This window comes from Limulus polyphemus, unplaced genomic scaffold, assembly GCF_000517525.1.
Source record: "Limulus polyphemus unplaced genomic scaffold, Limulus_polyphemus-2.1.2 Scaffold680, whole genome shotgun sequence".
Classification (NCBI taxonomy): Eukaryota; Metazoa; Arthropoda; class Merostomata; order Xiphosura; family Limulidae; genus Limulus; species Limulus polyphemus.
In genome coordinates, this window is record NW_013666290.1 from 317,399 (window position 1) to 332,074 (window position 14,676).

Sequence of the window (14,676 nt, forward strand, 5' to 3'; positions counted from 1 at the left end):
GGAAGGTGTTAAAGAGGACATCGACATGTTTTTTGCTTCAAAGCCAAGTTATTTCTTTAATCAACGCATTAACAACCTGATTGTAACTGTAAGATGGAAAACATCGTCGATAAGAATGGAGACTATTTCATTTAATAAATGTTTTGTTTTTATATATAAGTTGTTCGGGTTCTTTCATCTAAAAAATCGACAGTAATTTCTTGACGATCTAATAGTGGCAACATTTAATTTTTTGACTCTCTCCTAATGTATTAAAAAAGCGATGGGTCCATTACTAACAATATGTTTAGGCCTAATTGTCGATTTTTAGGCGCTTCTATTTAGATAGTTGAAACATATAACAGCTATAAAATAGTGAAGTTTTAACACTGTGGTACCAAGAAGTGAAAAAATCAACTATTGTCATGTGTTTCTTCTTTAATTTCCTATGTGTGTATATTTGTCTAAATCGCATTTTCATATATTCTGAAACCTTTAATTATTTTATTTCTCATCATGTGTTAGCTATAGAGCATCTAAAATAAAAGTTGTGGCAATTGTCGTAGATTATTTAATATAGCGGGTAAACTCGGTGTTTCGCACACGAAGTATTTTTAAACTTTAGGCTTTATTGTCAATTTTTAGGGGCCTGTTTGAATTGGTTTGTTTGTTTTGAATTTCGTGCAAAGCTACACGAGGTCTATCTGCGCGAGCCGTCCCCAATTTAGTAGTGTAAGACTGGAGGGAAGGCAGCTAGTCATCACCACCCACCGCCAACTCTTGGGCTACCCTTTTATCAACGAATAGTGGGATTGACCGTCTGAAAGGGTGAGCATGTTTTGTGGGACGGAGATTCGAGATTGCGAGTCGCGCGTCCCAACCACCTGGCCATGCCGGGCCTGTTGGAATTGGTACTGAGATGTAATGGTATTGTGTTATTATACCAGGAGAGGTAAAAAATTAACTTAATGTATTTCCTTGCGTGTTTGTTTATGTTACTGAAATGTTAGTTTTGCACTAGTATAGAACAATGCCCGTTAAACGACCTTCACTTTTGCACTCGTATAAACGAAAAAGTACCACTTTACAATTAACCAATAGGGATATCGGGTTTCCATAGGAACTAGCACTCATACACACATTGAACTGATTAACACATATAAATAGCACGTTGTTAAATGTGGTTGAGCAAACTTGTATTGTTATTTATGCATGAAATAGGACTTAGTTGCTGAAATTTTCTTAAGGAATAATTCGGTTATACAATTTTTCCTTTTAAATTATGGACGTGATCTTAGAGATTTAATTAATGTGCAATGTATATTAGTATTACAAATTATGAATTTACATTACAAACCTAACGACGTATGTGCAGCCTTGTAACATGTAAGGCTGTATTGGTTATTAGTAATCACGAAATTTATAATGATTTGTTAACTGTATTTTATTTTTAAACCTTTCTGTTGTTATGACTATAAATTATAACCAACATGTACCTAATCTAACTGTAAAACTATCACTATTAATATTAGTGCATTAATATTATACTTCATAACCAGGTTTAATAAATCGATATAATTTGTATATTTACATGAAATAATGTTAGTTTAGTTGTTAAAGCTTTAACAACAATGAAATAAATTATTTCATAAGCCTGACAAAAACTTACTTTTATAAGTTTCTTTAGTACTTGTAATATAATCCCTTATGATGGAGTAATGGTAAAGTTGTAGTGGTTACTAAAAAAATGACTTGAGAAGGAAATAGGCAGTCTTACTGAAGTAATAATGTGTTTATGTAGGTATAGAGTTTTTAGTTTATAATTATTAAAATATTAATCTGTTAAAATAGATAAATTCTAAGGAATTCAGTTTAAAACATGTTGATTAATTTTAGTGAAAAGTTGCAACTTGTATAATTGAGATCTGTCTATATGTATATGAAAACTATCTATATAGGTGGGGGAACCAGGGGACAAGGTAACATCCTCTCAGATCTACACCTGGTGGGATCAAATAAGTGCTTGTTAATAATTTTAAATCTGCTATACACTACATGTCAACATTTTAAAGTTGAAGTCTATAGATGACACATTTTTCTGAGAGTCCCCCCCTCCTAATTCTCACAGAATTACCATATTTGGTTCTTAAAAGCAATTTAGCCCCCTTGAGGTAACCTTTCCTTCCTCTACTTGGAATTTATCATTACAACCTCTTTGTTTTTAAGCCATGAACTCTAAAGAAAATAAGATTTTTATCATATGGTGAATATAATTTATATCTTTTTTTTTTCCTTTTGTTCCAAATAGGACTGGCCAACTTCCTCATAACATGTCCATTAACTCTGAATCTCCAGCAGTAGATGATAAGAAGGTATTCAAAGATATCTTGTTTCTATATGCATTTCATCAGTGTATCTTCTTTTTTGTTGATTTCAGTTCAAAGAGCACTTTTTGTCCTTTAATTATAGATTATTAGACAATTAAGTCTAATGATGTCAAATAATTATAAACATAGTTGAAACTTCAAAAATAATTTTACTGAAGCATTTTGATGCACATTAAAACCTTATATTCAGGTATATGTACTTTGAAGTTAAAAAATATGCCATAGTGATGTAATTAAAAGTTCATTATTTTGTGGATCTTTGAGAATCTTTTAATATGATCATGAACAGTTAAAAACATATATATATGTATTTATATGGCAAGTTTACATATTAGTATGTTTACAAAAAAATACTATTCCAAAATTTACTTGTATTGGGTATTATTATCAAAATATTTTAATCATACGAAGCAAACCAATTTATGGTAGAGAAAAAGGCTCATGACTGAAAATTGCACTTATATTTTAAGAATGCTATTTTTTTTTACCGCTTACATACTTATTCAAAAAAGAAGCAGAAGAACCAATTTAAGGTATTGTTAGTTCAGTTTATTTTATTTACAGTGACTCAATGCATAACTGGATATAAAAGTGGGTATTTATAGCACTGTTTGAGATTCATAATGAAACATTCAGATTTTGTTAATACTTTCCTCCCAAACTGTTAGCAACCATGATAAATTAGTGTATGTGTATGACAACATAATTTCCACTTCTCACCAAATAATGTGTCCTCTCCAATACGTCACAGGTTACTTCCTATATACATTTCAGTGTAATGTCACAGACACGTCAAAAGTGTAGACTCTCAGAAACGTCAGAACTACCTTTCATTGTGATGTCACATATTAACCTTTCCAAGAATTAATTGAAACTTGTCTTAATTTTAAACACTACTGTTGGTTTCTTTCTATTTATCAATAAAAGCATACACATCACACCTCATTGAGTAAATAAATTTTATTTTATATATAATAGTACATTGAGAAGTAATAAATTACCGAAAGATTAATTGTCAGAGATTGAATAAAAATATAGTAATCAACAGCTACTCAAAATACTAAACTTGTGAATATACATTATTACAAACATGCAAACTAAAAATAATATATATCGTAAATACATGCACTCTTAAAAGTGAAAAATCTCTGAGAATCATCACATTGTGTCAGTATAAAAATGGTCTACATATTGATCCCTTGACACTAGGCTTCATAAAGGAAAATAATCAATATGATATTATTTTGTTATAATCATATTATAGGAATATGCTGAGTAGCGCAATCTCAGAGTGCAGTTGATTCATTGTCACCCATATATAAGGAGTTTCAAAATTATTAAATCTGTAAATGGTCAAACAGCCCTATTTAAATGTTCCTGTAATTCTGTGGCATTACAAAAAGTATTTATCTTATCAAAACTGGTTTACAAAGTTTGAATGTTCAAAGACAAAATTTAATTCTTATACTTTTCAGTTAGAAAAATTGACATGCATCAGATCACGAATGAAGAGTGTAGTGTGACTCTGTAAAGTATATATAGCTTGTGCTGCTGCTTAGTGAGTGTTATATATAATGTCTCAACTACATCTTCAAAATGTCCCAAAGAAAATGTGGTACCTGTGACCACTCAGAAACGTATATGACACATAATAAAAATGATGTAACACAAGCACCAAATTGTGATCATAGGGTGATATCACAGGTACATGTCATCTTTGGTGGGTTGGTAGTGAGGGCTTTCCATTAGCTCTTAAAGCTTACATTCTCAGTTTGAAATTTTTAAATTGTATCTTAAGTTATATCCTGCATAATATCTTTTCATCTCATTCTATATTCTTTCTAATTGATTGAACAATTGCTGTTTTTTTACTCAATTTTATTTTTTATGAAGGCCTTTATTTTATTCATTCTTAAACTGTTTTGATCCACCTGTATTATAGATTAGTAGTTTCCTTTTTTGCCTTTTTAAAGCTTGTTATCTGAATATTGTATTAATTCAATTTTTGCAGAAGTTTACTTTTTAAATGTTGTTTGATTATTGTCCTTTAAAAATCCCTCGATCTGTCCACTCACTATTACAGATATTAAACCCTGGTATTTCAAGCTTTGTTGAGGATGTTGAGGTATTATGAAATAACCTTAATCACTTGGTAAATTTTGACATATATTTGACACATGACTTTTAATTACTGTAAGTTCAAAGTAATGCATTAGGGTAAGTATAATTTAGATGATATATTTAATATTGTTGGGAACCTACTCAGTAGTTTGACTAAAGATAAGTCACATAAGCCATTGAGGGCTGTGTTATGTTGCTAGTAGTAGTAATGAAGCAAATAGAATTTTGGAGTTTATTTATAGACATATTACAAGTCAAAAGATGTAATTATCTATGTAGTTAGGGCTTACTTGAAAAAACGTTGAGCCCATCCTATATATTTCAGAAAATTCATTGATTTATCTTTTAAATTCCTGTAAAGTGTCAGCCTGGCTATTGCTAACAAAAACTCATTCCATAAATCAATCCCCCCTTTTAGAAAAATAAAATTTACTTAAGTGGACCCTAGCATGTCTTTTTTAAATCTGAAACATGAGTCTTCTTGTCTTGAGACTAAAAGACAAAGACATCAGGGACCTTCATTCTATCAATCTCTAACAGATAACCTTTCATTCCCTGGAATTATCCTAGTAGCTTTTCTCTGAATCCTTTTCAATAAGTCAATATCCTTTCTTGGATAAGGAGACCAAACTACACAATAGCACTTCCAATACAATACATACCTCTTCTCAATCTTCCACTAATCTCTAATACATTGAAAATAACTTTTTCTTGCTTGACCCACTAGCCTTTATACCCCACAAGTTTAATCTGCTCATTTAGCATCCATAGAGCATGTGTCAAACCTCCACCAATCGGAGCATGACACACTCTCCTTGAGCAGTTGGCTCCCTCTGTATTACTTTATGTGAACTTCCCTTTCTCGATTGGCACAATAGGATTCAGATTTGTTTCTTACTTGCTTTCTGTTTTCTTTTTCCCGCCATTTGTATTTTTTCTCATCCTTAGTATTTTTATGAATAATTTTACTTTACAATTTCTTGCATACAGGTGTGTTACTGCTTTTCTCTGTGATTTTCTAATAAGTTATTGAGAATTATGAATTCACAGTTTACTGTGATTACCACTGTGGCTTTTGGAGTTAATGGTAACACACACACCTGTTATCCAGGTCTTGGGTCGACATTGTCTGCCAGAGAGGTGCAAGCCTTGGTTCACTGGGAGAATATGGACTACTCGTTTTATCTTTGTTGCTCATTCCCTACACCCTCTAGCTGTATCCTTCTCTAGTAAATATCATCTACCCCCTATGGCAATTCTGCACACACAGGTTCAACTCTATATTGGGTGTCTTTTTTTTTTGTTATGTTTCTTTCATGAGCCTCCTTTTTCTGCAAAATATATTCAGATTCCACTCAGCGGCGAGTGTTGCCTGGTCAGGTATGCTTTCCTTTAAACCTGCACCAAATACCTTTATGGTTATAACGCATGATGTTGAGATGGGGTTTTCCACAAGATCACTAGCAGCTTACCTAGTGGTATAAATATATCTATATCATAATGTTTTAATATGCTTCATACTGATATGTCCATGGTGGAATGCCACTCATGGATTATCATGGGTAAAGCAGAAGAGTATTGCTGCCCATCCCTGCCTCTCCTTCAATTGAATAAATCGAGAGTGTTCTGCTTTTCAAAATAGGGTTTCATATTCACCCATTGCAATTTCTCTGGTGTTATGTTCCTCAGGACTACCCAACACCTCCCCCCCCCCTTTCTTGAATGGAGTTTGGGAGTACTTACCACTTTCCAGTTCCTAGCTGCTGGGGTGGTGGACCATGGAGGCTTTCTCATGAGTGTAGAAACCATATCATAAAATTTCATATTACTCCACTCAGTTTAGAAGAGGGTAAAGCTGGGAACCCTTCCTCCTACTACCCCTGGATGTTTCTTTCCAAGTGTGCTGTTGTTGGTTGGAGCTGGACCCGCCAATGCTGGATCTTCCTTGTAATACCAGGTTCAGGTAGATAGTACCCTGTTCGTATGGTTGAGACTGGTAGATGATTCCTTCTTGGTAATTCCGATTGCAAGTTGTTTCTTTTCCCAGATCTTAAAGTTGAGCTTGAGGGACCTAATCCACCTCATAATACCAGTTGTGGGATGTACAATGCCCTGTTCCTATAGTTGAGCAGGTGTTCCACATCCTCCTCATAATGCTGGCAGCATGATGTTTATTTCATGTTCAAACAGTTTGGATGGTAGCATTATTTTTCTGCTTGTAATACCAGGTACAGATGATTACCTGTTCTTATGATTGAGTCGAGGCTTCGACACAGCCCTGCAAAACCAGGTTTGGTTTTTGTACTTCATGCCTGTTATGGCTGATTTGGAAGTAAGTCTGGTGGATACAGTTTGCTTACTTCCTCATTGTAATTCTGGTTCCTTGCAGTATAGTACTCTGTTTACTTATGGGAGGGGTTGGTGTATATATTCATCACAGTCTGCTTGCCTTGGCCACCATACACTGTTTATAATGGTTTCAATCCACCTTGTAATACCAAGGAGGGGATGTGGAACCTCATCTGGATAGTTGGGGTTGAGTAGATTCCTAGCAATGCCTAGATGGATACCTCCACCTTCATAATTCAGTGAACTGGCCATTGGCTTTCCATTTTTCTGTGTGAGTTTGGAGCTACCTTTCAGTGTACAGATTTTTCTCTTTGCAACTTGTGACTCTTATCCTGCCCGAGTTGATTTGTTTACGGTCATGTTTGTATAGTTTAAGTTGGGGTGGGACTCGCATTGATTTTTCTTTTACACCTGATACATTGTTTTCCAGGGTCTTTTTTTTTTTACTCATTCCAGGCCTCAATGGCACTCATTTTGCTACACTGCACTTCTTTGAGGGTGAAGAGCATACATGTTCCAGAAGTGGAGCAGTCCCCAATATGTGTGCTTCCATTCAATTACAGAGCACACTTGATCGATTCTCTACAGATGCTTTCTGCAGGGGTCTCTTGTTTTATTTTTTTTACACCAGTCCCTCCACTTTCTCCACATGGGATTCCAGCTATGGTGTGAGACGGGGTATGTACAGTATCGGAAGTTATCACTTTCTTACACTGAAAATAGATTTTCAATAGATACTTACATTCTCTTGCACAATTTCCACCCTTCCTTCCCACTTCTGGTATTCTTCTACTTCTTGTGGGCCTAATTTCAAAAGGGAGGTTCATGTAAAGTAGTACAAAAGGAGCCAGCTGCTCTTGGAGAGTGTCATGCTCCTATTGGTGGAGGGTTGTCACATGCTCTATGCATGCTAAATGAGCAGCTCAAACTTGTGGAGGATTGAAGCTAGTGTGTCAAATGAGAAAAATTTCTTTTCAATGCATTAGAGGGCACTGGAAGATCAAGAAAACTATGATGTGAAAGGAGTTAAGTATTTATCAGAAATCTATTTACAGTGTAAGAAAATGTGAAGTTTTCTTAAGGGTGATGTCTATGTTATGTGAACTTGAGCATTTTTTTATTTGACATTAATTTCAAAATCACAAATGTTTGTATTTAATTATTACAATAAGAGAGTTTCAGATCTTGAATAAATATATCAATAAATTGCCTTTTTTCACAATTACGATATATATATTGTTAATCCTATTCTGATTCAAATATGAATGAAATCTTCTGACAATGTTATCCTTTTTCTCCCTACTTACATGTAGAGCTACAGTAGAAGAAATTATGTATACATCAGGTAAGATAAAGTAGTATGAAACGTTTTTTGTTTTTAGATTAAAGCCTTCTTTAACTTAATGGATAGATATAATCAAATAATTTTTCACTCTTATAAAAGTACACGCATTTTATAATTTCTATGGTATCTAGGTTTGGTATGTATTTTTACAAAACATTAAGATTTTATTAATTTAATTGCATTCTTTCTTTACTATTGCATATTTATTCATTATCTTGATATCTTCTTTAACTGTTGTTAAAACATACAAATTTTATGTTTGATTATCAGCCAGAAGTATAAATGTGTGTGACTCCTGTTTGAATGCTTGCCACACATTTTAACTGCAAGTGTGAGATGTATATAAAAATTGTTCTTGATGTGGAAGTGGGTTTGATTATTTAAAATATATAATTGTTGAAGGTGTTTGATTGTAATAAAATATATATATCATATTGGTATTACATAAATATACGTATGTGTGAATCCTCTATCAGTATATAGTTCAATTGTTGTAAATTGACGTCACATGACTCAAACCTTCTGTATTTTTCTTGTTATCGTAAGTGAGTATTATTACATCACAGAATCTTGTAGTTTGTAGAAAGTTCTAGGGCTCAGTTGGATAACGTGTGTGTGTGTATATATATATATATATATATATATGTATATATAGGTGACCAAGTGAGTTTAAGTTAAGTGAAGTCTGAAAAAGTTAGGCTGCATGATTGTTAGTTTAGCCATACTGGGCAATATTTTAAAGTGAGTTTAACAGAGACAAGGAGAATAATTTGTCTTGTCAAAGAGTGTTCTAAAGTAATTGAACCCATCTGTGTGGACTTCCTTGTTATATTTCATTGTCTGTCCTATTAGTAGAATAAGGCCTAGGAAATTCCTCATGTCTGAAGGTGCAACTTCAGACCATTGAACTTTGAAGTCCTTTAGATGATGTTTTATGTTTTTCTGCAGTTTGATTATGGTAGGTACACATTTCCTGACAAAACATTTCAAACAAGTCATCACCAAACATTAGACTTGCCACGGCAGCAATACTTTTGGGTTTGGATGGAGTTATACTCATATAGTGACCCCTGGATTTCCCTCAAACATTTCCAAGTTCGGTGGAATATCTATTTCTGATTAATTATCATAATGGGAAAAATCACTAAAGGGAACATTTGTAGAATCATCATCACTTTCTGATTCAGAATCAGATGAGAGCACAACAAACATATCTTTGTAGGTCTAACAACGTCACTGTAGCTAGAGTCACTGTCAGAATGATCCACAAACACATCCACATTAGAATGTTCACCTTCACTTGGAAGATCTGACAAATTATCATCAAATAGTTCAGTAATTATCTTCACTCGACACATTACGTATTCTGCGAGAAGCCATTTATGAAAATATGGGTATTGTAAGCAAAAATCAGAAAAATAATAACAAAATAAAACGTGTCTGATTCCTTTTGAATGCAATGGCACACATAGACGCTCTGCATGAAACAAGAGTAAACTCGTGACCCGTCCGCAATGTGTTAACTATAGTGATTGTTGGATTAGAGCAACCTTAATACAGTAATTGTTTTTTTTTTAATGTGTTGTATTTGTACACTCAACTGTTTTGAGTTAAATATACAAATATGAAAACATTAAAAAAAACTGAAGACATTCCTACAGCTTAATTAAAAACAACATGCAAATGGGAATCTTGAACAAAACATTAGTCATTTGTAGCAGTGACTACTATTTTAGATAATGTTATAAATGTCACTGAAATTACATGTTTTGTCAACTAAGTTATGAATTAATTAGTTAAGGAAACATTTTTTTAAATATCCCATAAATTACTGAGTTTGAAATTGATTTAAGTCATTTATTACTAACTAATTTTAGGTACTGTGTGGATCACTTGAAATAACAAAAGTATTAAACAATTTCTAGACTCAACTGAAACTTGTAACTAACTTGGTCTTTTATATATATTTTAGTTAGCTCCCATACAGTGAAATGTTATTACATTTAGGGAAAAAAGAGTATGATCTAAACCAATGAAATGTGTTTTTTTCTGTTTCATTGACTAATTGATTCAATATTCTTAATACTGTCCTCCAAATAAATATTGGTTCTTAGTCATATTGTGTAAATGAAGAAAAAAATTCTCGGTGTATAACTAAATGGGCAAGCCAGACTAAGAAAACTTGTTATTGTTAGCACAAGACATAGCTCATCAAACAGAAATTTGAAAAGTGACTGAACAAATCTGAAGCAATGGTTATTAGGTATTTTAAAAACATCTTAGTAAATGTATAAATGTTAATACTACATATTCTTAGATCACTGAGAATAGAAATGCTTATTCATTTAATGAAGCTGTTTTAATACTTTCGATTGATATTATTCTATAGAAATTCATGCATAATTTTGACATTACTTACAAAGCAGTTTAGTAAATGAATATAAGTGTAATATTGGCAGTTGCTTGTACACTGAAAAATGCATAAAACATGGATAACTTTAGTAGCTGATTAATAAATGTAAGTTGCAGTCCTTGTTAGCTGGTATGATATCAATAAGTGGATGAAAAATTGATTTACATTCTTAAAGTATTAAATGTATTAGGGACAAATCAGTTGTTTAAAATTAAGGCAGTACATCCATACCAGTTATAATGCTGTAATACTATTATTCTACTTTTTTGAATTTTCTTCTGTGATAAGTTTTAAAATATTTTTTAGTTCTTTTTGTAAAGAATGTTTTTAAGAAACTAAAGAAATTTGTATCAGCATGAATTTTTCTAAGTCTAATACAATTAAAGAAAAGTACAGTTGATCCAATCAAATATGATTTAAAAATAGTTTTTCCTATTTTGAACGTCTTAAGTAAAGTTTCTTACTAAAATTGTTCACTAAACCTTAAATTTGAAGATGCGGAACCCACTTTAGAGAAAATAGAAGTTTGGAAATGGCATGACTGAGTAAGGAAGAAAACTTTTTTATAAATATGTAACGTTTTGACAAGATTATCCCCCCCCCCCCCCAGCTCTGCAGGAAGAACTGCATATGTAATTTGTTTTGCATTAACTCTTTTTAAACCAATTAAAGATGTTAGATATAAGCAGAAAGCTCACTTAACTACTTATCAATGTAGTAGCCGTCTGATATTCAGGCATATAATTAATTTTGATAATTAATAAAGATTTTATATTAATTCTAATTTCACATTTTTACATAGATAAAAGTACATATATTTTATAGGCATAGAGCAAAACATTTCATTGCATTTCTGAGATTTGCGCAGTGTTAATGTTATTGAGAATTGATGACTAAATACTAGCTGTGGACAAAGACTAATAGTAAAGAAGAGTATGTGCAATACAGGATGGCCATAAGGACTGCCAAAAAGAGCCAACCAATAAAGAAAAGACAGAATCATGATGAGAACTTGGCAATGAACCCATGATCAGCAAGGAAAAATATGATATCAAAGACTTCTATAAAATCATCAAAGTAATTAAAAGCAGAAATGAATTGTATAAATATCACCAATACAAAGAAGGAGCTGATTAGAAAAGATGATGAAAAACTCAAAAGATAAAAAGAGACTTTGAAGATCTTCTCAATCCATTGGAATTGTCATAGCTACACACAGAAGATAACAATGTTGTAGATGATGAACCAGAACTGCTGATGAGAAAAGTTGGAGAGACAGTACCATAGTAGTAATAATCAAAGCAATAGAAGAAGAAGAAGCAATATGGACATGTGAAATCATGTAACATGTAAGTGGCTTGGAAACAAGTACCAAATAATTAGCTCTTTCTGTAAAAACAAAGGAAGCAAAAGAAACAAAAAAGATTGCACTAAGCATAGAGGAAGCTGTACTGATGCAGTCTGCAGTCTTCAACAAATAATGGAATAAGTAATAGAACAGGACCAGAAATTAATAACTTATTGATCAAAAAATGGTCTTTGTTAGAGTTGACAGAAACAAATTGGGAGAGATTTCTGTCAAACAATGTTGTTTCCACTCAACAGATCAACATTGTAAGAACTTTATGCAAAAACAGAAAGAATTGTGTCAGAACAAAGATAGGGTCAATGAATTGGTTCAGTATGTCCATAGGGTTCGGACAAGACAGCGTATTGTCACCCTTACTCTTCATTGTATACATTGACAACATCTTTAAAAACAAATCAAGTAGGCAAAGAACTGAACAAACTGCTCTTTGCTGATGACCATGAGACAGATGAAATCCAACTACACTTCAGTGAGCTAAATGTAGAATGTATAATACATATGAAAATAAGCATAAAAAAAGTCAAATTTATTGAACAAGCCCTTCTAGTATTTGTGTAGTATTTTCATTGAGGATGAGAAACTGGACAAAGAAAGTGAAACAGGATGTGTGAAAACCAATCAAATAGCTTGATAACTCTCACCAATCCTTACCTATATCAACATCCCAACATGCACCAAATTGAATTTGGTATGTACCATCTTTTACCAATTCTGTTAACATTACCAGACTTGGATTCTTACAAATACACAGAAACAAAAGATTGTAAGAAAGGAAATGAAATGTCTAAAAAGATTGACTGGGATGACCAAAAGACACAGAATAAAAAACAAAGACATTAGACAATAACTGGGAGTATCAGATTTGAACATCTTATGAGACAGACCCCAAAGTAATGTCACAAAGACTGAGCAGCCTTAAGATTGTATTGATGACATTGAAGACATAGCAAAATCAACAGGTGAATCATTCTACAAAACCACTCAAACAGCCAAAGAAAGAGATAGAATTTCTTTTATTTCTCTCTCTAACACCCACAGAAGTATAAAAAGTAGTAGAAGGAGGAAAAACAAAATGATGACTGAATACACATTTGCACAGAAAGGAACAAATCAGTAAAACTGGGTAAATATGTATATTTATCCGAATACATTTTACAATCCATAATACAGTAAAAATGTACATTTACTTGTGTCATAGGCCTACTTATTAGCCATATTACACAGCTTTTAAAATGTAAAAAACACAAAGTTTAAAGAATATCTGAAAGATCAGTAAAGTTAAAGCTGTAAGTATTTGTCTGAAAGTTACTTTAATTATGCAGCAACTGTTTTTTATAGATGAAACACTTTTGTTGCTATACTCCTTAGGTCAGAAAATAATTAAGGTCTTTTATTGTGATCAACATGCTTATATAGTTTATTTCAGTTCCCATACGAATTACAAATGCAGAAAATAACTATTTTTTGAAGGTTTCAATATACATCAAATATATTGACCACTTTTTTAAAGGTCTTACAATATATGAAATTTTACAGTTTCCATGAAGTTAGGCCCGGCATGGCCAGGTGGCTAGGACGCTCGACCCGCAATCTGCGGGTCGCGGGTTCGCATCCCCATCCCACCAAACATGCTCGCCCTTTCAGCCGTGGGGGCGTTATAATGTGATGGTCAATCCCAGTATTCGTTGGTAAAAGAGTAGCCCAAGAGTTGGCGGTGGGTGGTGATAACTAGCTGCCTTCCCTCTAGTCTTACACTGCTAAATTAGGGACGGCTAGTGCAGATAGCCCTCGTGTAGCTTTGCACGAAATTCAAAACAAACAAACAAACCATGAAGTTAAATTTTCAAAGTTGTGTACTTATACATTTTAGAGATGCATCAGGTAATTATACTTCTATATATCTCCATATCTTCCTATAAAGTATAGCAACAGTATTTAAATAGATCATATAAATATATACACATACAGCCTCTATGTTTACTATTAAACATTCTTGTTCTGTTTCAGACCGCCTAATGTACAGAGAGACAACCAAGCCCAAGTTACTCTGAAAGGGTGGTTGTTCAGGTTAGAAGGAGGACCATTAAGGCAATGGAAGAGGAGGTGGTTTGTTTTGGCTGACTACTGCTTATTCTACTATAAAGGTAAAGCAGTACGATTATGTTTTATATGTTATATTTTGATGATAGAATCATGTAAAACATGTTTGATAGTAATGCTATACTGAGAGTGAAGAATTTTCAATTTAAAAATGTTAATTTTATAGAAACGTTTTTGGGTGTGCATAACTTCTCATGTCTAATTATTTTGTAGGATTACTCAAGCAATATGAAGTTTCAAGATTTGTGAGTTGAAAATTTAAATTATCAACATACATTTAATTGTTACTAATTTTATTTATATTTTTAGCTGTGGCATAGCAGCTTGTAGAATGGTTCTGAGTTTTTTTTCAAATACAAACTTTTAGCTCATAGCTCCATCTCTTGACCAATTTGAGATCTAATTACAGTCTCGGCTATTGAAGATTCACTCTTGCTTACTATTGAAAAAATCATTTTCCTTTCACTAGATCCTGAAGAAGACAGACTTCTTGGGTCAGTAATTCTACCCAGTTACAGGATTTCACCTTGTGCTGCTGATGACAAAATCACAAGAAAGTTTTCTTTTAAGGTGATGTTTTACATATTTAGTTATTTCACTATAAAAATGTAGA

At 32.8% G+C, this 14,676-nt stretch overlaps 1 protein-coding gene across 3 annotated transcripts in view; it reads left to right on the plus strand.

Annotated features, from left to right (window-relative positions):
• Positions 1-14,676, plus strand: part of LOC106459913 — a 110,237-nt gene that overhangs the window by 48,200 nt on the left and 47,361 nt on the right. For all 3 annotated transcript variants that reach the window (XM_022386485.1, XM_022386486.1, XM_022386487.1), the window contains exons 3-6: positions 2,288-2,351; positions 8,150-8,181; positions 13,971-14,107; positions 14,533-14,633. In XM_022386485.1, coding sequence (XP_022242193.1) covers positions 2,288-2,351; positions 8,150-8,181; positions 13,971-14,107; positions 14,533-14,633 — 334 coding nt within the window. The remainder of the gene's footprint in view (positions 1-2,287; positions 2,352-8,149; positions 8,182-13,970; positions 14,108-14,532; positions 14,634-14,676) is intronic.